General features: G+C 43.3%; 1 protein-coding gene across 12 annotated transcripts; it reads left to right on the top strand.

The window, feature by feature from the left end:
* Positions 1–2,279: 2,279 nt before the first annotated feature.
* LOC143649765 (mitogen-activated protein kinase kinase kinase 9-like) lies at positions 2,280–26,694 on the top strand. 12 transcript variants are annotated; one of them, XR_013159163.1, is made up of 8 exons: positions 2,283–2,515; positions 3,877–3,983; positions 7,857–7,991; positions 8,934–9,633; positions 10,943–11,006; positions 14,163–14,406; positions 16,005–16,245; positions 21,796–26,692. XR_013159163.1 is itself a non-coding variant. In XM_077119685.1 (5 exons), the coding sequence occupies exons 2-5, from the start codon at positions 3,958–3,960 to the stop codon at positions 16,142–16,144; spliced, it is 474 nt and encodes a 157-aa protein (XP_076975800.1). In that variant the 5' UTR covers positions 2,280–2,515; positions 3,877–3,957; the 3' UTR covers positions 16,145–16,321. The 12 variants fall into 12 exon arrangements, 1 of the variants encoding a protein (XP_076975800.1); XR_013159158.1 differs by lacking the exons at positions 7,857–7,991; positions 8,934–9,633 and having other exon boundaries at positions 2,280–2,515; positions 21,796–21,973; positions 26,309–26,694; XR_013159166.1 differs by lacking the exons at positions 7,857–7,991; positions 8,934–9,633 and adding an exon at positions 14,970–15,043 and having other exon boundaries at positions 2,280–2,515.
* The last annotated feature ends 44 nt before the right edge of the window (positions 26,695–26,738 follow it).

Raw genomic sequence — 26,738 nt, 5'->3', positions numbered from 1 at the left:
AAAAGTTGACCTGGTGGCATGGGAGATGACTCCCAGGCATGAGACCAGCCCTGGCACTGTGAAATCAAAAATTCCATCATGACCAAAAGAAGGAAAAGAAGTGGAACTAATAAATTATCAGTGGCTGACAGAGTTTCAATAGAGTTGAGTCTATAACTGGAGGTAACTCTTATGCATACTTCAGTTAGACATCGCTACCTATCATACCTTGCCAACCCCCAACCAAAACTATTCCAGCCAATCCTAAAGAATGGCTAGGGCGATATATAAGATTCTATAAATGTTCCATGCACTAGGCAACTTTATAGAGACCTACAAATTCCAGATAAGTCCCTGGATCATGTAAATCCTGAAACCTAGAGGGCCCAGCCTCTCCAGAATATCAGCTAATTCATCTCTCTACCACATATTATTGTCAGCCCCTTCCAACATGAAAAAGTTAGAACAACTATAGCCCAAATACCCCTAAAGAGTGGGATAGAACGATCAAAGGTGATGGCGGAGTTAAACAGAGGAGGTAGGTTCAAAAGATGAATATGACTGCTGAAACATTAAGTTGATTTTTTTTGTTTCTCCAGTATCTTAGAGCAGGTAGAAGTAAAAACCTAAAATTGTGGAATTGTAACACATATCAAACTATGGAATCTATTCTACAACTAATTGTTGTGCTTTGCTTTGAAATTCATCGCTTCTTTGTATATGCGTTACTTTTCAAAAAAAAAGGGGGTAAAAAGTTGATTGTGATGATAAGAAAATGTTTATTCCTTCTACCTACCTACATTCTGGAGCAGCTAGAAGGAAAGATCTGAGATGATGGTATGGTAGCCCACGACAAACTCTGGGATCTGTCCTGTAGCTACTTTTTGAATAGTGCTTTGAAAACTTGCTTTTTACTTGCTTTGCTTTGTATATATGTTATATTATCGATAAAGAAAGTTTATAAAGAATGAAATGAAAAGTTCTGAAAAGAACTTTTCAGGGATCACAAAGGCATCAGTGATATTTTTATTTTTGAAGTTGGGTGGTAGATTCATGAGTGTCATAATTATATGCTTTAGTACTTCTCATATATTTCATATATTCTTGTATATGAATCAAATATCACATAATAAAAATATTTAAAAGAAAAAAAAAAGAAATGACAGTACAGACCATGAATTTGGGAAATGTGTTTTATACATTTAAATTTTGGATTTGGGAAAAGTTAAGTTTTTATGCTTCTATTCACATAATTTCAAAACTTGAAAAAAGTTGATAACATCAGAAAGGTCACTGATGTAAAATACTCTGTATTAATAAAGTCAGCAAGAAATAATTCCCAAAACTTTTAGGCATTAAAATTTTGTGTGTAATTTGTTTTCTATGGATGTCTTATATTCCACTTAAAACTATTTTAATACAGATAGTATCATTTTTATTACAAGAATATCTTTTCTTTTAAAAAAAGCTTTAATGTACTAAATATATTTTAAATGATAGTTTACCAATAAAAGTTAACACATTAAAAAAACTAATAGAGTGTAGCCTTCACCTACACTTGGATCAGACTAGTTGAGAAATAGCATTTGTCTCCATAGTTAAAGCAGTTACTAGTTTATGAAATAGTCATTAAAGTAAACACAGCACATACACATTATCTATACTGCTTTTGCTTATAATTAATATAGGGCATATTCTGATAAATATATCTTATTTTACAGAAAAAAATACTTTATTTTTACCAAGTTTTCCAAAGATAGAACAGACCACAAAACTTAAGGGAGTGAATAACTTAAATGGAATAACTAACTTCAAAATGATTCATGCATTCCAGAAGTAAAACAGCTGAGAATTAAGCTCATCCACTTAAAATTGTTTTACAGTCATCAATACACGCATGCGCATGTCAAAGTTCGCCACCGGGGTCCTCTCGGTGCGCTTGCGCACGGCCAACTGCACGCTCAGCGGGTGTGACCACGATGTGCCTGCGCACGCCCAGACGCCTGGTGGGTCGTGCCGCGCCTGCGCACGTCGGCCGCCTGCTCCATCAAAACCCGTTTACCGCCCCGTGGCGCAGTGTTCGGGTCACGGCCGTTAGTGTCTGTCATGGCTTGGGGGCGTTGGCGCTGGTTTCTGACCCTCAGGCAGCCGCTGCGGTCCAGTCAGCGGCGGGCTGGCCTGGACCGGGGTGCCGGGCGTTTGCGCGGGGCCGAACGGCCGCAACCGACAGTGAAGGCCGGGCGGGAGCCGGAGCCAGAGCAGGAGCGGCGGGGGCTGTGCGGGGCCCGCCCACGGCCAGGTGAGCGGGCAGCCGGGCGCGGGGCCGCAGTCACAGTGTTTCCTGTGCGGGTCCCGCTCGCGCCCTGGGGCTGCTGGAACCCTCGGGAGGGGGCTTCACCGAGACCTTGGGGAAATTCAACCTCAGCAAAGGGCTGGATGGCCTGGCGGCCGGATCGTCCTCGGCCGTGCCGCTGCTGCTGCTGCTGCTCACTCCCCCCGGCCGAGACGCTTCAGGGAGCACTTCCAGCTCTGCAAGGTGAGCCGGGGTGGGCGCGCGGTGGCAGAGCACCGGGGAGGGGGGTAGCGGGCGCGAGTGGGGGTTGGGGAGCACCCGGCGGGGCGTAGCGCTGGGCCGGTGGCGGGGCGCGGGGAGTAGCGTACGCGGGTGGTGAGGCTCCGGGCCTGGGAGTGGGGCACCGGGAGCGGGGCGCCGGGCACGGGAGTGGGGCGGTGGGTGCAGGGAGTGGAGCGCCGGGCGTGGAAGTGGGACGGCTGGGCGCAGGAGAGGGGCGGCGGAGTAGGGTAGGGAGCAGGGAGCGGGGCTCCGGCCTGGGAAGGGGCCTGCTGGCCAGGCCGCAGGGTTAGGGTCCTTGTTCACAGGGCTCTGACCCCGCCGGCATGGCCTGGAAGCCTTCCGTGGGAGCGTTTTTGGCTTAACCCGCCGACTTTAGATTCCCTTGGTTGTTTGATCATGATTTTTCTCCTAAAATGTGCAATGAGTGGCTGAAAATATGAACTTGCATTATGTTCCGTTAAAAGTTAGTGCTGTGATTTTTGCCTGTTGAGGAGGTTGGTGCCATGGTGTGCAAAAGTCCCCTGTAGCGCTTGGTTTCAGATGTTTCTCCATGGCGTCTTGGGCCCCATGTGTCTGGCGGGGTCCTCTGAGTTCCTCCAAGCATCTGTTAAAGAGGAGGTGGTGCTGTCCTCAACTATCGTGGGCCCCTTTGCCTTCTTTTTATTTTTTATAAAATTTTTTACTGTGAATATAACATTTATAGAATGAGGAATATATTTTGAAGTACATTGTAAGAAGTAGTTATCAAACAAGAGTTTGATATGGGTTACAGCTCCACAATTTGGGTTTTCTAGCTGCTCCAAGACACTGGAGAGGTAATAGAAATACCAATATAGTGGATATTTTTTTAGCAGTCATGCTCATTTGTTACATTCAAAATTCTCTGTTATAACACCTCCTTCTCCTTTGACCCTTCTCCCAATCTTTAGGGGTATTTGGACTATGCCCATTCTAACTTTTTCATGTTGCAGAGGGTTATCGGCAATATAAGATAGGGAGATGGAACTAGTTGATGTTCTTGGAGAGGCTGGTCCCTCTGTGTTTCAGGACTTAATTGGCCTAGGAACCATCTGCAGTTTGTAGGTTTCTAGAAGTAATCTCAGTGTGTGAAGCTTGTGTAGAATCTCTCATAAAGCCATGGGTGTTCTTTAGGGTTGGCAGGAATGGTGTTGGTTGGAGTTGGCAGACCATGGTACTTAGTAGTATCTAGCTGAAGCTTGTGTAAGAGCACCCCCCCCAGAGCTGCCTCTTGAGTCTACTTGAACTTCCTTCGCCAGTGATACCTTATTTTATTACATTTCTTTTTTCCCCTTTTGATCCAGAAGGCATCGTAGATCCCATGGTGCCAGGGCTAGACTCATTGGAGTCATGTCCCATTTTCCCAGGGAGACTTTCACCGCTGGATGTCATATCCTATGAAGAGGGAAAGGTAATGATTTTACTTGTTATGTTGGGCTTAGAGAGAGGGGGGCCACATCTGAGCAACAAAAGAAGTTTCCTTGGGGGTGCCTCTTAGGCCTAATTTTAAGTAGGCTTTCCTATCCTTTGTGGGGATAAGTTTCATATGAACAAACCCCCAAACTCGTGTGGCTCAGCCTATAGCTTTGGTTGTCCAGACTGCTTGTGAGAATATCAAGAATTCAACTTGGGGAAGGTGAATTTTCCCCCGTTCTCACCATTCCTTGAAGTGGACTTTCCAAATAATTTTTTATTCACTGTTCAAATGATTCTGGGATTTATTAGGGGCATCACTCTGGACAAACCAACAAAATCTCCTGTCCTTCTCAAGGTTCCTTGTACTTATGGTGTTCAGTTAAGCTGTCTACATAAGTTGTATTGGGAAATGCAATAGTCATAGTATAAATTGTGTACCACATGAACATTTTTTTGCTTTAGTCTCACGCATAATTTCAAATTTTAAAATATTAATTACCATCTGTTTTCGGCACCCTGCAGTAATGACATTCCTTTGTCCTTCCTTCCTCATGCAGAAACATTTTAAAAATTTGTACATGTAGTCACTATCATTATACAGTCTAGACATTCCTAGATTATACCACCTCAGTCTTTATTATCTATCTTTCTTTCTCATTTGATTTGTGCCCCCAGCTCTCCTCCCTCTATTATTTCCACATTCAGCTTCATTCAGTGTTTTAATGTTAATTATATTACACTTAGGTAGTATTGTACTGTCCATTTCTGAGTTTTTACTTTCAGTCCTGTTGCACAATCTATGTCCCTTCAGCTCCAGTTACCCAATGTCTTACCCTATTTCTATGTCCTGATGGTCTCTGTTACCAACAAAATTCCCCAAGTTTATTCAGTTAATGTCAGTTCATATCAGTGAGACCACATAATATTTGTCTTTTTGTTTCTGGCTGATCTCACTCAGCATAATATTCTTAAGGTCCATCCATGTTGTTACATACTTCATAACTTTATTCTGTCTAACAGCTGCATAATATTCCATTGTATGTATATACCACAGTTTGTGTAGCCACTTGCCAGTTAGAGGACATTTTGGCTGTGTTTCCATCTCTTGACAATTGTAAATAATGCTGCTATAAACATTGGTGTGAAAATGTCTGTATGTGTCCTTGCCCTCATGTCCTCTGAGTAGATACCTCGCAATGGTATTGCCAGGTCATATGGCAATTCTGTATTTAGCGTTTTGAGGAAACAGCCAACTGCCTTCCACAGTGGTTGTACCATTTGACAGCCGCACCAACAGTAGATAAGTGTGCCTCTTTCTCCACAGCCTCTCCAGCACTTGTCATTTTCTATTTTATTGATAATGGCCATTCTGGTGGGTGTGAGATGATATCTCACTGTGGTTTTGATTTGCATTTCTCTCACAGCCATGGAAGTTGAGCATGTCTTCATGTGCCTTTTGGCCATTTGCCTTTCTTCTTCTGAGAAGTGTCTGATCACGTCTTTTGCCCGTTTTGTGATTGGGTTGGCTGTCTTGATGTTGTTGAGTTGAACAATCTCTTTATAAATTCTGGATACTAGACCTTTATCTGATATGTCGTTTTCAAATATTGTCTCCAATTTGGCAGGCTGTCTTTTTACTTTCTTGATGAAGTTCTTTGATGCACAAAAGTGTTTACTTTTGAGGAGTTCCCATTTCTTTCTTTCTTTCTTCAGTGCTCTTGCTTTGGGTGTAAGGTCTAGAAACCCGGCTCCAGGTGTAAGATTCATAAGATATTTCCGTACATTTTCTTCTAACAGTTTTATGGTCTTAGATGTAATGTTTAGGTCTTTGATCCATTTTGAGTTAACTTTTCTTTATGGCATGAAGTTTGGGTCCTCTTTTATTGTTTTGCATGTGGATATCCATTTCTCTAATCACCATTTATTGAAGAGACTCTTCTGCCCCAGGTGAGTTGGCTTGACTGCCTTTTCAAAGATCAATTGTCCATGAGTAAGAGGGTCTATATCTCAATACTCTGTTCAATTCCCTTGTTCAATATATCTATCTTTATGCCAGTACCATGCTGTTTTGTTCGCTGTAGCTTCAAAATATGCCTTAAAATCAGGTAGCGTGACACCTCTGACTAAGGTCTCTCTCCATCCTTGTGTCTTCTATATGTGCTGAGGTCCCTCTCCATCCTCATGTTTCTCCTGCACATACCAAGTTCCCCCTCCATCCTCGTGGGTCATCTACAAGTACCGAGGTCCCCTTCCATCCTTGTTTGTCTCCTCCATGTCCTGATGTCCCTCTCCATCCTCATGTGTCTCCTACATGTGCCGTGGTCCTTCTCCATCCTCATATGTCTCCTACATGTGACTTGGTCCTTCTTCATCCTCTAGTTTCTTGTCCGTGTGCTGAGGGCTCTCTTCTCCCTTTGCTTCTCTTCTGTATGTGCCTCTATCCCTCTCCATTCTTGTCTCTCCCACATGTGTCCAGGGTACTGGGGGAGGTCCAAATCAATGTGTCATCAAGGTGGTGCTTCCATCCCAAAGATGGTGGTGATTGGGGCCTGGCTGCCAGCCTGATTGGTCCTTGTCGCCTCTGTCATATGACAGTGTACGTGCAGCTTTCTCTGACTTCTCTTCTGGATTCTCGTACTTCCTTCTGGCTGTTCCTGTATCTTTTTCTGTCTTTGACCTTCCCTATAAGGCCTTCTGTAGTAAGATTAAGATGCATCCCGATTGAGCTGGGCCATACCTTAGCTGAAGTAAGCTCATCAAAAGGTTGTATCTATGAGAATTCACACCTGCAGGAATGGATGAAATTTAAGAGCATGTTTTCTCGTATACAGAGCTCCAAGCTACCATAATGGCTAAGTGTGCAGTGCCATTTTTTTCATGGCTTCTTCCTGAAAATTGCTAGGTTTCATCGTGGGTCATGTTCTTAGAGTCATTACATAACCCATAAATCTATGTTTTCTGTCACTTTGGAAATATAAATACAGATGCATGCATAGTCTTAAGTGTTCTAATATGCTGTCTCTTTAAATATTCAGTGAAATTGTCTTCTTAGTTTTAATTTTTATATGGAAGCCTTCTCAGTTATTCTTTAATTACTTTATCCTTTAAGCCCTCAGTACTCTTCCTGTACATTCAGGGGTGTTGATGTCTTCTCACTAAGTGCTTGAGATTGTGGCGTCCGATCACCTGTAGTTGACTCCCTGGTGGACACTGTAGAGGGTTCTACTAACCCGTAGTTGACTCCCTGGTGAACACTGTAGAGGGCTCTACTAACCCATGGTTGAGTCCCCCATGGACACTGTAGAGGGCTCTACTAAACCGTGGTTGACTCCCCCATGGACACTGAAGAGGTCTCTGCTAACCCGTAGTTGACTCCCAGGTGAACACTGTAGAGGGCTGTGCTCTCCCCTAGTTGACCCCCAGGGGAACATTCTAGAGGGCTGGAGCAGAGAGCCTGTGCCTACAGGCCAGGAACTAGACCCGGCCACTCCTCCAGGCCCGTGAGAGTTGGCCTGTGGACTGAAAGCCAGGGGAAAGCCAGGGGCAGGAGCGTCCTGCTGGGAAGCAGCCTGAGCCCAGGTGCGGATGGCGACAGGGCCAGTGACATTCATGGTGGCTTGGAAGGGTGCATGGTTGGGCCACCAAAGATGTGCTAAGCACCCCAAGGCTGCCCCTGATTCCTGACCCTTGCTTCCTCCTGCCCAATCCCACGTGTTCGTGCATTCTCACCCCTGTGGGGAGGGGAGGGGCAGGTGGCAGTCCACCCTCCTTGCTTTTCTGGAAGTACATGGGTGAGGGATCCTCTCACACAGTTCCTGAAACCTGTGTGCCTTTTCTCTCATTGCCTTTTGGGTTTTTCCTCTGGCAGGGTGACATTTTGCCATCTGCCCTTCCAGAGTAAGTGGCTGTATGTGGGGACCAGACGAGGCAGCATCCCCATCGTGAACATGGAGGCCTTCTCACTGTCCAGCCATGTCATCATGTGAAACAAAGCCATCGAGCTGTGAGTCCCCCACCTGCCCAAGAGTGCCTGGGGCTCCTCGGGCTCCTGCTCCCCTGTGCACACCCAGTTGGCAGTTTGCAGATTTGAGTGCTTTGTGCATACTCCTGAAGGAACCCCATGCACACCGCAGTGTGTGTTTTCACGTGGGCGTGAACCAGAACATGCTGTGTAGAGCAGTCCTTACTCTTGCTGGGTGAAAAGCCTCATCTTTCTCCTTCTCTTCTGATGCCAGTCACGACCCAGTAATGGGTGTTTGAAAATATTGCCTCAGCCCCACTTATTTTAAACCTACTAATTGATGCCTGTGACCTAATTTCTGGTGAAGGTCCACAGACTGCCATGTTAACCAAAGGCTGGTTTTTCTTAGTTTAGGTGTGTGGTGATTGTTTTAACTAATTTTAACAACAAAAACCATGGGACCCTAAGGATTCTACCTTGACACGGTGCTTTTTCAGTGCTGCTTTTTGTTCCATCCTTTTCTCTTTTTTTGGTGAACAGATAGCTTATAGGTTGCACTCACAACATCCTCGTGTCTCTGACCCGAGAACAGCATTGACTGACTCCCGCAGCTGTTGGTGCTGCACAGGGGTGGTGGAGCCTATACCACCCCGAGCTGGCTGCCCTGGTCACACAGGTGCTGGCCTCCTCACCTAGGCTCCTTGTTCTCTACACAGGGCTGCCTCCCTCTGCCAGGGGGAGAGGTGTCACTGCCTTTCAACTGCCCCACTGGGGGCTCGGGCAGTGTGCTGGTTTGAAAGAAAGTATGCCCCCTAGAAAATCCATATTTTAACCAACATCCTGTTTCATAAAGGTAGAATAATCTGTATTCAGTACTGCATGTTTGAGACTGTAATCAGATCATCTCCCTGGATGATGTGATTTAGTCAAGAGTGGTTGTTAAGCTGGATTAGGTGACGACATGTCTCCACCCATTTGATTCAGAGAGCAGAGAATGCTACAGCACCATGAAGCAGAGAATCCACCAGCCAGAGACCTTTGGAGATGAAGAAGGAAAATGCCTCCCTTTGAGCTTTGTGAAACTGGAATCCAGGAGAGAAAGTTAGCAGATTACGCCGTGTCTGCCATGTGACCTTCCAGCCGAGAAAGAAGCCCTGACTGTGTTCGCCATGTGCCTTCTCACTTGAGAGAGAAGCCCTGAACTTCATCGGCCTTCTTGAAACAAGATAGCTTTCCCTGGATGGATGCCTTAGATTGGACATTTCTATAGACTTGTTTTAATTGGGACATTTTCTCGGCCTTAGAACTGTAAACTGGCAACTCATTAAAATCCCCCTTTTGAAAGCCATTCTGTTTCTGGTAATTGCATTCTGGCAGTTAGCAAACTAGAACAGATTTTGGTATCTGAGAGTGGAGTGCTGCTGCAATTTGCAAATACCAGGTATCTTGGAACGGTGTTTTGGATGGCTAAGGGAAAGATTCTGGAGGAACTGTGAAGAGAATGAAGGAGAATTCCTGGAGTGCTTGAAGAGACTGTTGGTGTAAACGGAACCGCTGCCAGTCTGGACAAAGGTGGACACAAAAGGGAGAGATTGGAGTTTGCAGAGTGAGAACCATGGAAGCTTGGGCCTGAAGCCAAGAAACCTCAGCCTGGAGAGTAGACCCACCCATATACATGGAGAGCGTGAGTTTACCCTAAAGGGTGAGGATGAGTCTCCCACCTTGTTGCAGTGGAAGAGTCGTGCAGCCTCAGGCCTTGGACAAGGTAGAACATGCTCATTGGGGGACTGGGGAGAGCCTGGCTGCCCCCACATGATGGGGTCCAGCATGTGCCCCAGAAATGGCAGAGAGCCCGGGGTGGCCCTGATGCCTGGGGAGAGTGGAGCCAAGAAAAAGGTGGTCTCCTCGATGTTCCCTGAGGTTGATTTGGAAAGAGGCGGGCCACTGCATAGGCCCTTGGAAAGGGTGGGATTGCCAGTTTCTAAAGCTGAAGGATAAATGACTTTCAGACTTTGAAACCCAGTGGTGTTTGCCGTGCAAGTTTTCCTTCCAGTTTCTCTGATCCTGTGACTGTCCTCCTTTGCATATTGGCATCAGATAACTTGTTTTGGGATTCACAGGTCCGCAGCCAGAAGAGAATTTTTTGCACCTGTTTTAGGTGATGCTTGTCATTGCCAAGTTGATGAGGGGTGGACATGTGGTAGTTAGATTCAGTTGTCAACTTGGCCAGGTGAAAGGCACCTTGTTTTGTTGCTGTGGACATGAGCCAATAGTATGTGAATCTCATCTGTTGCTGCTTACATCTGCAGTTGGCTAGTAGGCATGCCTGCTGCAATGAATGATATTTGACTTGATTGGTTGCTGCTTAAATGAGAGAGCGCAATGTAGCACAGCCAGAGCAGCTCAGCATACCTCATCTTAGCACTCACAGCTCAGCCTAGGCCTTTGGAGAATCAGAAAGAAATCACCCTGGGGAAAGTTGTTGGAACTCAAGAGGCCTAGAGAGAAGGCCGACAGAGACCATTCTGTGTGCCTTCCCATGTAAGAAAGAACCTCAGTGGAAAGTTAGCTGCCTTTTCTCTGAAGAACTAACAAAATAAATCCCCTTTTGTTAAAAGCCAATCCATTTATGTTGTGTTGCATTCTTGCAGCTAGCAAACTAGAACAGGTGGCATGAGGCCAACACTGACAGTTGTGTAGAAACCTCAACTTGGAGAACTCTTCCGGGTACCGGTTTCTGGGGTATGGAATGCTTTGACTGAATCCAAGAGTCTTTCTTACACAGGAGGTCTTTATTTGCAAATTTTGCTGGCTTTTATCAACATGCAAGTTATTTCCATTTTTTCCCCTCTTCCTGCTCTGATCCATATCAAGGTATTACTTACTGAAATGTTTGTATCCTTTATACAGACCTCTTTATTTCCCACATATTTATTCTCATTTAGTTGTGTTTGAAATTTTTGAGAAAAAAAAGTAACTTTTTTCCCTTTTAGGTCATCTAAATCTCACCCAGGACCTGTGGTCCATATAAGTGACAGTCCAATGGATGACAGAAAGGTAGAATTTCTTCTAAAATTTATATTTATGATATAAAAGAATGAATCTTGGTATCCTTAAGTATGTAAACTCTTCTAGTACTGTACTTACCAAACCTGAGATTTCTTACAAAGGTTGTGTTTCTCATATACCAAATGGCTTATTTATACATTATGAAAAACAAGTGAAAAAAGTAGAGTCATTTAAAATTTTAAAGAACCAAAAAGTACCCTAAAATATCAGTAAAGTTAAATACACTTGAAAGTTTTTTTTTTATATTTGGTTCTAGATAGTTTACCAGATTTTTCTGATAATCCTGACTAAAAGTATTCTTTGATGGTTTTGAATTATTTTCAACACACTTGATCAGTTTTTATGTTGATTATTACATGTTGCCAAGTGTTTGTTCATAAATTAACAATGTAGGTATTAAAGTGCATTATTTAATGTAGCATTTTGAACCATTGTATGTCAATTGTATATGTTTTAAATTCTCAGTAAACTTAAAAAGAATACAGTTTCCTTTCCCATAAATCTGGTTGCTAATCAAAGCCAGCCTGTGAGGTAGTTCTGTGTAATCGTAGCCTTCCTTCTGCCATAGAGTTTTCTGTGATAGCCTAAGTGAGTACTGGGCAGTGTCTGTGCTCCCAGGGCCCAGCCACCTGGACGTCTGGGCTTGGGGTTGGGGTTTGCCCAGGTCTTCCCACCTTCTGTTCGTGGAGGCCCACAGTGTCTGTCACACTGCCCTCTTGGTGGAAATTATGATGAATCTGTTTACATAATGGTTTGCTTTTAGAAAATTATCTTCTATCTCTTCTTCCTATTTCTAGTTCATTCATTCATTGACTCAGCAATTATTCAACAACTATTGATACCCACCCTGTAACTTTTTTTATTTTGGCTTTACATTTTCTGTATTATCTTTTTTTTAATTGAGGAATCTTCAGACACATGCAGTCCATACATAGTGTACCATCAATGACTCACATTATCATCACGTTGGTGATCACCATAATCATTTCTAGAACATTTGCATCCCTCCAGAAAAAGAAAGAAAAAGGAAAAAGAAAAAGTGCATACATTCCATACCCCTTATACCTCCCTCTCATTGACCGCAAGTAGGTCAATCTACCCAATTTTTTACCTTTTATTCCCCCACCCCCCATTTTTTATTTATTTTAACCTTATTTTTTCACTCATCTGTCCATATCCTGGATAAAAGGAGCAATGAGACACAAGGTTTTCATAGTCAAACAGTCATATTGTAAAAGGTGTTTAGTTATATAGTCATCTTCAAGAATCAATGCTTCTGGAACATAGCTCAGTGGTTTCAGGGACTTCCCTCCAGCCACTCCAATACACCATAAACTAAAAAGGGATATCTACATAATGCATAAGAATAATCTCCAGGATAACCTCTCTACTGTTTGGAGTCTCTCAGCCACTGAAACTTCATTTTGTCTCATTTCCCTTTTGGTCAGGAAGGGTTTGTCAATCCCATGATGCTGCTACCCTGTAACACTTTCCAAAGTGCTAATCATCTTCCTATGTATCTCCTATCTATCACTTTCATGGCTGTTTTGACTCTCTTGGGAATGGGGGGCAAGTTGGATGAAAAGTTCATAGAAGTGTTTTATTCATATCTTGACTCTGTTCTTTCTTTTTCTGTCCTCTACCTGCCTGCTCAGCTTTCCCCATACCTGTTCTCTCTCTCTCTCACACACACACACACACACACACATATATACACACTCACACACATATATATATATTTTTTATTTACTTCTGAGTTCCTTTTTTGCAATACTTTATTTTAGTCCAGAATGACTTCTCGTAGTGGAGCATTTCACTGGGGAAAATTCAAGTTTCAGCCGTCAAAGTGTTGTTGTGGCTCCTTTATTGAAAGAAATGTCCTGCTTTTTTGGTGTGGGTCTCTGGTTAATGACATTAAGTCCTCTTAAGCCTTAGCCTCCAACTGCCAGCTCACTTCAGTTCCACAAAGGTGAACTAGTGATAATAGTTTATATTCTAGGTTTTAAACTTTTATGCACATCCTTTGTTCTCTTTCCCGTTTCCTGATTCCATACCCCCACCCTCTTCCTGAGAACCAGTGCTGTGTTCATTTATAAATTCATGCAGAAGGATAAAGGAGAAACTGGAAAGAGGTTCTGCCCACCTGTATGCTTCCACCCCCATTCTCAGAGCAAAATGGAAAGGAGCATTCTTGGCTCAGGATATGGGAATCAAAATAGGATTTTTGCCCCACTTCTACTCATCCAGCTTTCTGTCTCCTGCTCTCCTTCTGAGAAGGAAAAGAGAGTTCTCTGTTTGCATTTTTTAAGATTCTCTGTCTGGCTGTCTTGAGTTGCTGCAGAGGCACAGCATGGTCTGGGATGACATCTTAACATGTTCATTGAAAGTTCATTTCAGCGGTATGTGGCAGAACAGCGGGTGAGCTTCTTTTGGCAAAGACTTCAGGGAATGTTCTCTCTTCTTGCTGTGCTCTCCTGATCTTTCCAGAGCAAATTATTATCCTTTCGGACCAGATGAGAGTTAAAACCATGTGCCTCAGTGGACTTATTCACCAAATAAACTAAGATTTAGATGGCATGCCTGACATACTTCTTGAACAGCCATCCTGAAAATATATTTGTTTTTATTTGAATGTTAGGTGATGCCTGGAGGGTGATTCATTTGCAGTGGCCATATTTTAAGTTAAATCACATGAATTTGGTTCTGTTTGTCTTTTTTTAATCCTATATAAAATGAAAAAAAGTAAAATAGAAATAAGACTGTGTTGTTCAAATACAGGACTATAGTTTTCAGCCACAGGCAATTTTAAACAAGGCTCAAGGGGTAGCTGGGAGATCTCAGCTTCCCTCTCTAGGGTTTGGCCTGTGGCTTTAGCTACTCTGGCTGCATCCTCAGTACGCCTATGTTATGCCTTCCTTTCCACACCATCCATGGTGGTTAGGGGCTCATTGATCAGTTAACTACCAGCCTCCTCTCCCCATTGGAGACTTGGAGCATGGGGCACCTAGTACAAGTTCTGCAGGGCCTGGCCAGTCCCTCAGGTTGCCACGAGCACTTGCCCTCTGGGGCTCTCTGGCCTTACCCCCCTAACCGCTGTGCACTCAGTGTCCCGATACTCTCTCATGGTTCCCACCTGTCCTGCAGGAGCTCTGCACCTGGGAGGAGGAGCTGATGTGGGCTGCGCTCCTGCAGAAAATCCTGGAAGAGCTGCTGTGGTGCAGGGAGCAGGAGCTGGCTGAGCAGGAGATCGACATCCTGGAGTGGGAGCTTAACATCATCCTCCACCAGCTGTGCCAGGAGAAGCCCCAACTGAAAAAACACGTGGGCAAGTTCAGGAAGAAGAGCCGGCTGAAGATTAAGGATGGCAACCGCATCAGCCTTCTCTCTGGTCAGTGGCCAGGAGCCTGCTGGAAGTAAGAACAAAGAGCCTGGTTGTGGGGTGGGGCAAGGGCTTGGTATGGGCAAGGATCCCTACCTACTCTGTCCCAATAGTGGGGACTGAGCTTTTGAAAACACAAGACCTAGGGTTTCAAAATGGACCTTTGTTGAAATTGGCCATTCTGTTCAGTACAAAGATGCTGGCCTGCTGAAAGTCTCACCCACTTTAGGGGCATTAGTGACTGTGACTGAACACATAGAGTGAACTGATAGGTGAGTGTGGTCCAGGCTGCTAGGAGCATGGCTGCTCACATAGGCACCTTTCCTTTTAGGCAGACTTGGAGAAGGAAGCATGTGATTGGGGTGGGGTGGGAGAGCAGTTTGTAAATTTCAACGTATGTATGTGTGAGACAGGAGAAATCTTGCCTTTGCAGAATAGCTCATGTCAAGGTTTATTTAAATGACTAGTTCTCTGAATGCACTTGAGTTTATGTTTAACTCACAGGACTTTGATTTACACATAAGCTTTAGAAACACATTGGCTAAAAAAATATACATTTTTGACTTGTACAGACTTGGAAAAATGCAAAGAAATATGAAGCTATGAATTAGAATCGTTGTGGTGTATAATGCACCCACTGAAGAAGGTGAGTGAGTGTTCAAGTGTATGTTTGTATAGATAAAAATGTTCACTTGTGTTCTGATACATAAGGCCCAAGGAAGCAAGCTTATTAGAAGTATAAGGAACTAAGGAAAATAGCATGATAGGAATAGCAGTGGTTGGCTTTCAATGGTAGCTTAAGTATAGACAAGGGAATTAATTCACTGAAATTCAGTGAATGCATTCATGGGATGTGTTTACTGATCTCCTTGTTGCGTATCTATTTCTTTTCACACAACCTTGAGTCTTTGAGCACCTCTTGAGCATCTAACATGTGTTGAGCATATTGCCAGGTGCTGGGAATACAACTTAGTGGGGAGACCCAGGTGCAGACAACAGCTGTTGTTATTCCTCTTTGACAGATGAGGAAAGTGAAACTCAGAAATTCAGAGCTAAACGCAAACTCTGGTTTACTGTCCTTAAGTCCTACATTCTTTCTGCTGTACCATAACTGCCTTTGGAAGATATTAGAGTTTGGACCATCTCCCTCATTTCCTTAGGTTTTTTCACCAAAGACTAGTTCTTAATACCCACCTCTGCCCCTCCCTTAGTAAAAACATCAGTCTGCCTCCTTTGTTCCCTGAGAAAAGGGGGCAAGTACTAATAGATCATATGAAATAGAGAGTTTTAAGTTAAATTTCCTAAAATAATCTACAAGGTCTCATTGTATAAAAAGCTATTCTAGATATATAATCATATATTACCTGTAAGTGTGTGTTATATAGACAGCTTTCTGAAGACTGTCTAATGAAAGGTCACTCAGAAAATGAATTTTCCTCCTTTCTGTATCTCCGCCTTCCATGTCCCTTTGGGAAAAAGAGAGGATTCTGAAAGAGAACATTTTCCAGGTGAACAATGAGCTTTTCAGGCCTGTCAGTTTTCTTAATTGAATTTCATTATGGGAAAATTCAAATGCACATGCTATCTCTCTGTGTTTCCTCAAGCAGATTTCCAGCAGAAGTTCACGGTGCAGGCATCTCCATCCATGAACAAAAGGAAGAGTCTGATCAGCAGCCACTCTAGTCCTCCTGCAAACCCCACCATCATTCCTCGCCTTCGTGCTATCCAGTGTGAGACAATTTGCTAAATTAGTTGGGGTCAGAACACACTAGATGTCTGCTCTGTCCAGCCACCAACCGGTCCAGGCTTGCTCCATCCATAACTACTGCCACCTGTCCTCGACGGCACGTATGTACATGTACATACATATGCATATCCGTAGCCTTTCCCTTTGTCTCTCTCCATTAACTTTACTATGGTCTCCTCTACCTTTTATTCTTTTTTTTTGTTTTTTTTTTTTTTTAACTTTTTTTATTAATTAAAAAAAATTAACAAAAAATATTAAGATAACATTCCATTCTACCTATACAATCAGTAATTCTTAATATCGTCACATAGTTGCATATTCATCATTTCTTAGAACATTTGATCAATTTAGAAAAAGAAATTAAAAGACAACAGAAAAAGAAATAAAACGATAACAGAGAAAAAAAGATTATACATACCATACCCCTTACCCCTCGCTTTCATTTACCACTAGCATTTCAAACTAAATTTATTTTAACATTTGTTCCCCCTATTATTTATTTTTATTCCATATGTTCTACTCTTCTGTTGCTATAGTAGCTAAAAGGAGCATCAGACACAAGGTTTTCACATTCACAGAGTTTCATTGTGAAAGCTATATCAGTGTTCAATCATCAAGAAACATGGCTACTGGAACACAGCTCTGCATTTTCAGGCAGTTCCTTCCAGCTTCTCTGCTTCATCTTGAACAACAAGGTGATATCTACTTAATGCATAAGAATAACCTCCAGAATAACCTCTCAACTCTGTTTGGAATCTCTTAGCCATTGACACTTAGTCTCATTTCACTCTTCCCCCTTTGGTCGAGAAGGTTCTCTCAATCCCTTGATGTTAATTCTCAGCTCATTCTAGGGTTTTTCTCAGTCCCTTGATGCTGAGTCTCAGCTCAATCCAGGATCTCTGTCCCACGTTGCCAGGAAGGTCCACACCCGTGGGAGTCATGTCCCACGCAGAGAGGGGGAGGGTGGCGAGACTACTCATCATGTTGGCTGGAGAGAGAGGCCACATCTGAGCAATAGAAGAGGCTCTCTTGGGGGTGACTCTTAGGCCTAAAGTTTAAGTAGACTTGACCTATCCTTTGTGGGGTTAAGTTTCATATGAACAAACCCCAAGACTGGGGGCTCAGCCTATAGCTTTGGTTGTCCACACTGCTTGTGAGAATATCAAGAATTCAACTAGGGGAAGTTGAATTTCTCCCTGCTCTCACCATTCCCCGAAGGGAGCTTGCAAATACTTTTCCAATCACAGGTCAAATCACTCTGGGATTCATTGGGGCATCACTCTGGACAAACCAACAAAATCTCATGTGCTACCTGACATTCCAAGTACTTATGACATTCAATCAAACTATCTACATGAGTTATATTAGGAAATGCTCTAGTCAGAATATAAATTTTGTAACAAATAAACATTTTTTGCTTTAGTCTCACACATAAGGTGACATTTTAAAGTATTAATTATCACCTATTTTCAGCACCCTGCAATAATGACATTCCTTTGTTCTTCCTCATGCAAAAACATTTTTAAAATTTGTACATTGTACATTTCACTATTATTATACACTCTAGGCATTCCTAGATTATACCATCTTGATCTTTACCATCTATCTTTCTTTCTGATTTCATTTATGTCCCCAGCCCTCCTCCCTCTATCATTCTCACATGCAGCTTCACTCAGTGTTTTAACATAATTACATTACAGTTAGGTAGTATTGTGCTGTCCATTTCTGAGTTTTTATATTCAGTCCTGTTGCACAATCTGTATCCCTTCAGCTCCAATTACCCAATATCTCACCCTATTTCTGTCTCCTGATGGTCTCTGTTACGAAGGAAATATTCCAAGTTTATTCACTAATGTCAGTTCATATCAGTGAGACCATACAGTATTTGTCCTTTTGCTTCTGGCTAATCACACTCAGCATATTGTCCTTAAGGTCCATTCATGTTGTTACATACTTCATAACTTTACTCTTTCTTACAGCTGCAGAATATTCCATCTTATGTAAATGTCACAGTTTGTTTAGCCAACTGTCTGTTGATGGACATTTTGGCTGTTTCCATCTCTTGGTAATTGTTAATAATGCTGCTATAAACATTGGTGTGTAAATGTCCATTTGTGTCCTTGGCCTCGTGTCCTTAGAGTAGAGACAGCATATAGATGGATCCTGTTTTTTAATCTATTCTGCCAGACTATGCCTTTGATTGGAGAGTTTAAGCCATTAACATTCAGTGTTATTACTGCATGGGTAGTACTTTCTTCTACTGTTTTGCCTTCTGGGTTTTATATGTCATATCTTATTTTCCTTCTTTTTACCTTTAATCATAGTCTTCCTTTCTACACTCTTCTCCACACCTCTCACTTCTGTCTTCGTATCTGTCTCTAGTGTTCCCTTTAGTATTTCTTGCAGAGCTGGTCTCTTGGTCACAAATTCTCTCAGTGATTTTTTTGTCTGAAAATGTTTTAATTTCTCCCTCATTTTTGAAGGACAATTTTGCTGGATATAGAATTCTTGGTTGGCAGTTTTTCTCTTTTAATAATTTAAACATATTATCCCACTGTCTTCTCGCCTCCATGGTTTCTGCTGAGAGATCTGCATATAGTCTTATTGGGCTTCCCTTGTATGTGATGGATTGCTTTTCTCTTGCTACTTTCAAAGGCCTCTCTTTCTCTTTGACCTCTGACATTCTGATTATTAAATGTCTTGGAGTATGTCTATTTGGATCTGTTCTCTTTGGGGAACACTGCACTTCTTGGATCTGTAATTTTAAGTCTTTCATAAGAGTTGGGAAATTTTCTGTGATAATTTCCTCCATTAGTTTTTCTCCTCCTTTTCCCTTCTCTTCTCCTTCTGGGACACCCACAACACATATATTCATGCGCTTCATATTGTCTTTCAATTCCCTGAGTCCCTGCTCATATTTTTCCATTTTTCTCCCTACAGTTTCTGTATCTTGTCGGATTTCAGATGTTCTGTCCTCCGGGTCAGAAATCCTATGTTCTGTCCCTCGAAATCTACAATTGTAGGTTTCCATTGTTTTTTTCATCTCTTCTACTGTGTCTTTCATTCCCATAAGTTTTGTGATTTGTTTTTTCAGACTTTCAGTTTCTTCTTTTTGTTCTTTCCTTGCCTTCTTTATATCCTCCCTCAGTTCATTGATTTGGTTTTTGATGAGGTTTTCCATGTCTGCTCGTACATTCTGAATTAATTGTTTCAGCTCCTGTATGTCATTTGAATTGCTGGTTTGTTTCTCTGACTGGGCCATATCTTCAATTTTCCTAGTGTGATTTGTTATTTTTTGCTGGCATCTAGGCATTTAATTACCTTAATTAGTTTATTCTGGAGATTGTTTTCCCTTCTTTTATGTAGGGTTTTCTTGCTAGATGAATTTTTTGTCTATCTGTTCTTTGACATTCCGTTCAGCTTTATCTGGATCTTTAGCTTAAGTTTTGTTTAACAGAGGAGAATTTTTCAGTTCTTGTTTCTTGCCCTGCTTGTGTGGTGCCTTCCCTGCCCGCCCACGCTTAGGAGGATCTACTTAGATATTATATACCCCAACCAGATTTTCCCAGACCAAACTGGCCTCCTATCAGGAGGGGAGAGTCACCTGCATCGGTTTTCCCTGAGGGTGAGACCCAGCAGGTTGAAAGACTTTCCTGTGAAGTCTCTGGACTCTGTTTTTCTTATCCTGCCCAGTATGTGGCACTTGTCTGCCTGCAGGTCCCACCAGCATAAGGTGATGCGGTACCTTTAACTTTGGCAGACCCTCCCTGCTGGGGGCGTGGTGGAGACAGAGGAGAGGTTGTAGGCTGGTTTTAATGGCTTCAAATTACCAAGCCCTGGGGTCTGAATTCCTTGATGGAGGGATTCCACCTGAGTTTGGCTTCACCCCTTCCCTGGGGAAGGCACAAGCTCCAGACAAGCCCCCAAAAGAGCTCACTTCTGCCTATGCCTGGGGCAGTTGCAGCCTGAAAAGTCCTGCCACTGTATCCAGAGGCAGTCAAGCCTTTGTAGGTACACAGCCACAAAAACCTCTGTTTCCTTCTTTTTTTCCCCCCCTTTTCTGTCAGTCCTGTCCCCTTGGCACTGGGGCAAAAATGAGCAACCTCCACTTTGATCAGGTTCACCTAAGCTGGGGGCCTATTTTTAGTAGTCAGAATTTGTTAATTAGTTCCACAATTGGTGTTTGATTGTGCCCAGCCCCTACTGCTGGTAAAGTCCTTTCCTTTCCCCTCTGGGAAGAAGCCTGTGGGGGAGGGGCGCTGGCTACCGCAGCTTTGGGAACTTACGGTTCTGGGGGGTGCTCGTAGCCAGTCCAGCTGGTCCAGACTGGGGTATGCTGTGTGTCCGGTCACTATCATGGCTCCGGGAGCTGTTCTGTACTGTTTCTGGTTATTTAGTAGTTGTTCTGGAGGATGAACTAAAACACGTACGTTGTTAAGCCACTGTCTTGACCCAGAATTACCTTTTATTCTTAGTCAAATATCGGCAAAGTGTTTTGGAGGTATCAGTGGTAGCTCAACTGATTTACAAAGTGATTTGCAATTTAGTGTCTTGTGTCGATACAGGTTGGTACCCTGGCGCCCAGGCATGTCCTCTGCCATATTTGGGGCACCATTGTTTTCCTTTTGTCTGTCCTTCCCAGGGAAGGGCTTTTGCAAAGTCTGAGTCCTGAAGAAACTTGCTAAATACTTTTTATGGTCAGCTGGATCTGGACCAATTTTCCTTTTATTGCAGTGTGAAAAAATAAATAAATAAAATAAATTAAATAATTTTCCTAATTTATAGATAGATTTCACCAAAACAAAGGGAAAAAATTAAATTAAAAAAAAAAAAAGGGACAGACCATGATGGCTCAACAGGTAGAGTTCTTGCCTGCCATGCTGGAGACCTGGGTTCAGTTCCTGGTGGCTTCCCATGCAAAAAAAAAAAAACAAACTAAAAAACAGGATTTATGACTTTTATTGAAAGATCATATCACTGTGGTCTTTTACATGTGTCCACAGTTTGCTCTAACAGATGGGTGCTTTCATATGCTCTAAATTTTGCCTCAGTCCCCTCAACTTCCTGTTTGATGGTAACTGGCTCCCTTCACACAGTTTAGATAGAAGCCTGGTCCCGAGGGTTTGACTGTTGCTCTAAGGTGTCCATGTCAGAAGAATGCTCCTTTTCTCTTATGTTTTATATTTCTCTAGGCCTGTTCTTTTCCCATCACCTCCTACTCTTGACTTTCTTCTCCTTAAGCTTGAGCTCCTCATTTTCTTTGTTTCCAGACCTTTCTTGTTTTGCATTTTTCATCTTCCTTATCCCCTTCTCTTCTTCTCTTCCACCTCTCTTCTCATCACCCACCCTTGCCTCCCCATCCCACCCAACAGAGTAAGTTGCTTAAGTCAGATCTGTTTGGAACTCTGATGTCTGGTTGGTCTGAGCTTCAGCTTTGCATTGGACTTAGGGAAATTTAGGAAATTTTTCTTTGCGCTTTGAGAAAGGTAAATGATTGGTGGCCGAGACCTTCGTTACTTTCCTGGAAGGCTCTACTTGGGTACAGAGGTTTTTTTATGAAGTCTAACTTTTTTCCCTGAGGCTCCAAATGTGGGCATTGATCTGGCAGAGTAGAGGTTAATCTGGGAAGGGCTCTGTGTGTCTTTTTCCAGATTCCACCCATCCATTGTAATTTACAGTGATACCAGGTGAAAGCAGCAAAACCTGGGGGCACAGCTCAGTCATTCCTAAAGAGGAAGGTGAGGAGGAGAAGAGGGCCCCTGTGAATGAGTAACGGACAGGTGGACCCATTACACTTGGACAGAAGGAACTTGCCTCGGGAGTTGAAGGGTAAGAGCCAGATGATGTGAAATTCTTTCTCACTGAAAAATGGATGCACTATTTTAAAATACCTTTTTCTATGTTGAGTGTTTCAGTGCTTTCTGAGAAATCACCTGAGTTTTACAGCAGAATTTTCCAGTGTCTTTGTTCTCTGGAACTTCCTAGTACAGAGATCAGCAAACTTTTCTCTAATGGTCCAGATGGTGAAAAAAAATTTTGGCTTTTCAGGCCATAGGGTCTCTTTCACAACTAATCATCTCTTTTGTAATGCAAAAGCAGCCATGGATCATGAACACTATGTAAATGAGTGAGCTTGTCCAGTAAAACATCATTCATAGAAACAGGTGGTGGGCAGGTGTGGCCCACCAACTGTAGTTTGCCAGCCCCTGTAGGTGTCCCACTGAAAGTGGTGAGCAGCCCAGGTATTAACCAGATATAAGTATTCTGGCTGAGTATGCTACTTATACCTGGCTCTTCCTCTTAAAAGGTCTGTTCAAGAGAGGGATCAGAGGACTCGCTTGCTAGAGATTCATACTGAAGCAGGGGCCAGCAGAATAAACCCGGCCTGGTAGTGCAGTAGGATGTAACTCTAGGGCACCAGTGCTTCTTTCACGTCCCCTACCACAGCCACACCGACTTGTGTTTGTGCCCCCTCTGAACAAAGCACAATGCATACCTTGATACCTTGCTTGTGCTTGTGTTCTGTTTGTGGCCTTGTGGCATAGGAGTTAAATTATCCTAGGTCCCAGCTCTTCTCAGACCTATCACTCTGAGTCCATGACTTCCTGGGAGTGAATCTTGCCTCCACTATTCCATTATTGTGATCCTCTGCTTCAGTTTCCTCATCTACAAAAGTGAGATAAAACTAGTCCTCATCTCATAAAGTTGATGTGGTGACTACATAAATCCACATTTGTGAAGTGCCTAGATTGTCTGGCTCATCATGAGCATACATGAATATCAGCTATGGTGATGACTATTCTCAGCTTCTCAGGCAATTTTGTTTCTATACCTGAAGAATGGCTATAGTGGTTTATACTTCTTGTTCTTGGTGTGAGTGTCTAGAACTCAGACTTCCCTAAGTGTGAAGGTAAGCAGCACACCACCCCACTCCTTGCCCTGGCTGCCCTTTTTAGTGACTTTCTTAAGGGCATGTGAGATTGAATATTAGGCTTTAGATCCCTGCTTACAGGTGTCTTGAATCTGTAACTGGTAGTCCTTCAAATACTAAGATTTTGTATTCAAAGTCTGTCTTTCCCTTTGTCAGATTTTGGCTGAAGGTGAAAATAACCGTTTGTTACATAAAAGATGAACTCTCTGAAGCCAGGCTTCAGAAACCAATTAAGTAACTTTGGGATGGAAAATTCAAATATGTAGAACACACTACCTAAGCTGTGAATAATAACTTCAGCGATTGACCCTTCATGGGATGGAAGTTGCTCTTCTATACTACATTCTGTAGGAGCAAGAGCTAGTCTGTCCTTTGAACCCTGACTGGAATGGAGTTGAGCCCAGTCCGAGAAACTCAGTTACCCTGAATCCCTTGATACTGTTAACATTAGCACGATTCCAGATAAGATTTGCAAGGTGGCTATAAATTCCAATAGGTCCAGTGGTTCTGCTTCATTTAAAGGTATTTCCTGCTTTGGTATTAAATTAAATTTTATTTTGCATTAGAAAATATTAACTTTTGGCATTTTCTTCCTCCGTTTGTAAATTCACCCTTGTAAACTTTTGAAACACATCAAAATATATGATGTAACTTTCCTGATTCTGAATTCTTATTGACATAAAATCTCAAGTAAAGACGTCTTTAATACCAGAGGTTTTTGAGAAGCTCAAGAAGATAATGTTTATATTTTAGTATCTGTCAGTGGAATAAAATATGTAATGACAAAAGGTATCTTGAATTCAGTAATGTTAACTCAGTCTGTGTTTTGTGAATCTTAGCATCATAGCCCTTTTTTAAAAATAGTACATATTGAGGATGAGCCAAGATGGCAGCTTAGCGAGGTGTGGGATTTAGTTTGTCCTCCAGAACAGCTACTAAATAACCAGGAACAGTACAGAATAGCTCCTGGGACCATGTCAGTGACCGGACACACAGCGTAACCCAGTCTGGACCAGCTGGACTGGCTGTGAGCCCCCCCAGAATCATGAGTTCCCCAAGCCAAGGCAGCCAGCGCCCCTCCCCAACAATCTGCATCCCGGAGGGGAAAGGAAAGGGACTTGACCACCAGCAGGGGCTGAGCACAACTTAGCTTCAACTGTGGAATTAATTCACAAATTCTGACTACTAAAAATAGGCCCCCAGTTCAGGTGAACCTGGTCAGAGCAGAGCTGGCTCATTTTTGCCCTGGTGCTGACGGGGCAGGGCTGACAGAAAAAGAAAAAAAAAAAAGAAACAGTGGTTTTTGTGACTGTGTTTCTATAGAGGCTTGGCTGCCTTTGGATATAGTGGCAGGACTTCTGAGGCTGCAACTGCCCCAGGCATAGGCATAAACAAGCTTCTTTGAGAGCTTGTCTGGAGCTGGTGCCTTCCCCAGGGGAGGGATGAGGCCCAGTTCTGATGGAATCCCTCCCTCAAGGAATTTAGACACCAGGGTTTTGTAATTTGAAGCCATTAAAACCAGCCTACAACCTCTCCTCTGTCTCTGCCATGCCCCCAGTAGGGAGAGTCTGCCAGAGTTAAAGGTACCACATCATCTTATGCTGGTGGGGCCTGCAGGCAGACAAGTGCCACATACTGGGCAGGACAAGAAAAACAGTGTCCAGAGACTTCACAGGAAAGTCTTTCAACCTGCTGGGTCTCACCCTCAGGGAAAACCAATGCAGGTGACTCTTTCCTCCTGATAGGAGGCCAGTTTGGTCTGGGAAAATCCAGCTGGGGTCTATAATACCTAAGTAGACTGTCCTAAGGGTGGGGGGGTAAAGGCACTGTACAGGCAGGGCAAGAAACAAGAAAACAAGAACTGAAAAATTCTCCTCTGTTAAACAAAGCAAAACCTAAGCTAGAGGTCCAGAAAAAGGTGAACTGAAGGTCAAAGAACAGATAGAGAGCAAATTCATCCAGCAAGAAGGCTCTAGATAAAAGAAGTGAAAACAATCTCCAGAATAAACTGATTAAGGTAGTTAAATGCCTAGACACCAGCAAAAGATAACAAATCACACTAGGAAAATTGAAGATATGGCCCAGTCAAAGGAACAAACCAACAATTCAAATGAGATACAGGAGTTGAAACCAAACCATTAATTCAGAATATATCAACAGACAATGAAAACCTCATCAAAAACCAAATCAGTGAATTGAAGGAGGATATAAAGAAGTCAAGGAATAAACAAAAAGAAGAAATCAAAAGTCTGAAAAAACGTATCACAGAACTTATGGGAATGAAAGGCACAGTAGAAGTAAAAAAAAAAAAACAATGGAAACCTACAATGGTAGATTTCGAGAAGCAGAACATAGGATTACTAAACTGGAGGACGGATCCTCTGAAATCCAACAAGAACAAGAAAATATGGGGAAAAAGGATAATTTAATTCGCAGAGACTCAGAAATTGAATGACAATATGAAGCACACAAATATGCATGTTTTGGGTGTCCCAGAAGGAGAGGAGAAGGGAAAAGGAGGAGAAAAACTAATGGAAGAAATTATCACTAAAAATTTCCCAACTCTTGTGAAAGACTTAAAATTATACATCCAAGAAGTGCAGCATACCCAAAAGAGAATAGATTCAAATAGATGTACTCCAAGACACTTACTATTCAGAATGTTAGAGGTCAAAGAGAAAGAGAGAATCTTGAAAGCAGCAAGAGAAAAGCAATCCATCACATACAAGGGAAGCCCAATAAGACTATACATAGATTTCTCAGCAGAAACCACAGAGGCAAGAAGACCTTGTTCACTGCCCTCCCTCATGGCCCCAGGACTATGAGTGTGAAAGTGTGAGTGTGACTACTGCTCCTAGAGCTTGGGTGTCCACATGGAGCCCAATGTGCACCGTGAGGAGGTACCCAGGCTGCACCCCTGGCAGGGTCCCCCATCTCGGGGTTGTGAGGTGACTGGAGTCCCTGTGCCCCGTGCCCGAGGAAATGCCACAGCTGCACCCCTGCCAGGGTCCTCCATCTGGGGGCCTGTGGGGTGACTGGGGGGCTCAGCGCCCAGCACCCAAACATACAAAGGCTTGCTGGCTCCTGTCCCAGCTGTCAGCATCCTTCACTTATCCCTTCCTCTGCCTCATGGTTGTCAGGGTGTGAAAGTGTTGGAGCCAGCACCCTTGTGCCCGCAGAACTGTGAGGTGCCTGGGTGGGTTTGCATTAAAGAGGCACCTTTTCTCTTCCAGAGAGTTCCTGTCCAGTGGCATGATGACAGAGTTCAGCACAGCTTGCATCAATCTGCATGAGATTACAAGTCCCAGGAGCAGTTCACAGTAAGCCCTTGTCGGCCTGGGACCCCAGGGTGAGGCCATGGGTGGCTGGAAGTGAGTGCTTTCCCTGGTGAAGTCCATCGCTTTGGTCTGAAAGGTCTCTGTCCCTCGCAGAATGCGATGGCACTTTAGGTGAAGACCCAGCTGCATCTCTGCAGCCCTTAAATGGTGGGGAGGAGCCTGCTGTGTAGGAGGAGCCTGTCATATGTGGTGGAGCCTTCTGTGTGGGTGGAGTCTGTCATATGGGGTGGAACCTGCTGTGTAGAAGGAACCTGTCATATGTGGTGGAGCCTGCTGTGTGGGTGGAGTCTGTCATATGGGGTGAAGCCTGCTGTGTGGGTGGAGT

This window comes from Tamandua tetradactyla, chromosome 11, assembly GCF_023851605.1.
Source record: "Tamandua tetradactyla isolate mTamTet1 chromosome 11, mTamTet1.pri, whole genome shotgun sequence".
In the NCBI taxonomy this organism is placed as follows: Eukaryota; Metazoa; Chordata; class Mammalia; order Pilosa; family Myrmecophagidae; genus Tamandua; species Tamandua tetradactyla.
The sequence above is the reverse complement of the archived record's forward strand: the minus strand, read 5'-3'. Positions and strand labels throughout refer to the sequence as shown.

Bases quoted from the DNA above. Each gene is read 5' to 3' on its own strand.
- LOC143649765 (XM_077119685.1), top strand. From the start codon at position 3,958: ATGTCATATCCTATGAAGAGGGAAAG. The intron at 3,984-10,942 runs GTAATGATTTTA...TTTCCCTTTTAG, and splicing joins TATCCTATGAAGAGGGAAAG to GTCATCTAAATCTCACCCAG. The intron at 14,407-16,004 runs GTCAGTGGCCAG...TTCCTCAAGCAG, and splicing joins CCGCATCAGCCTTCTCTCTG to ATTTCCAGCAGAAGTTCACG.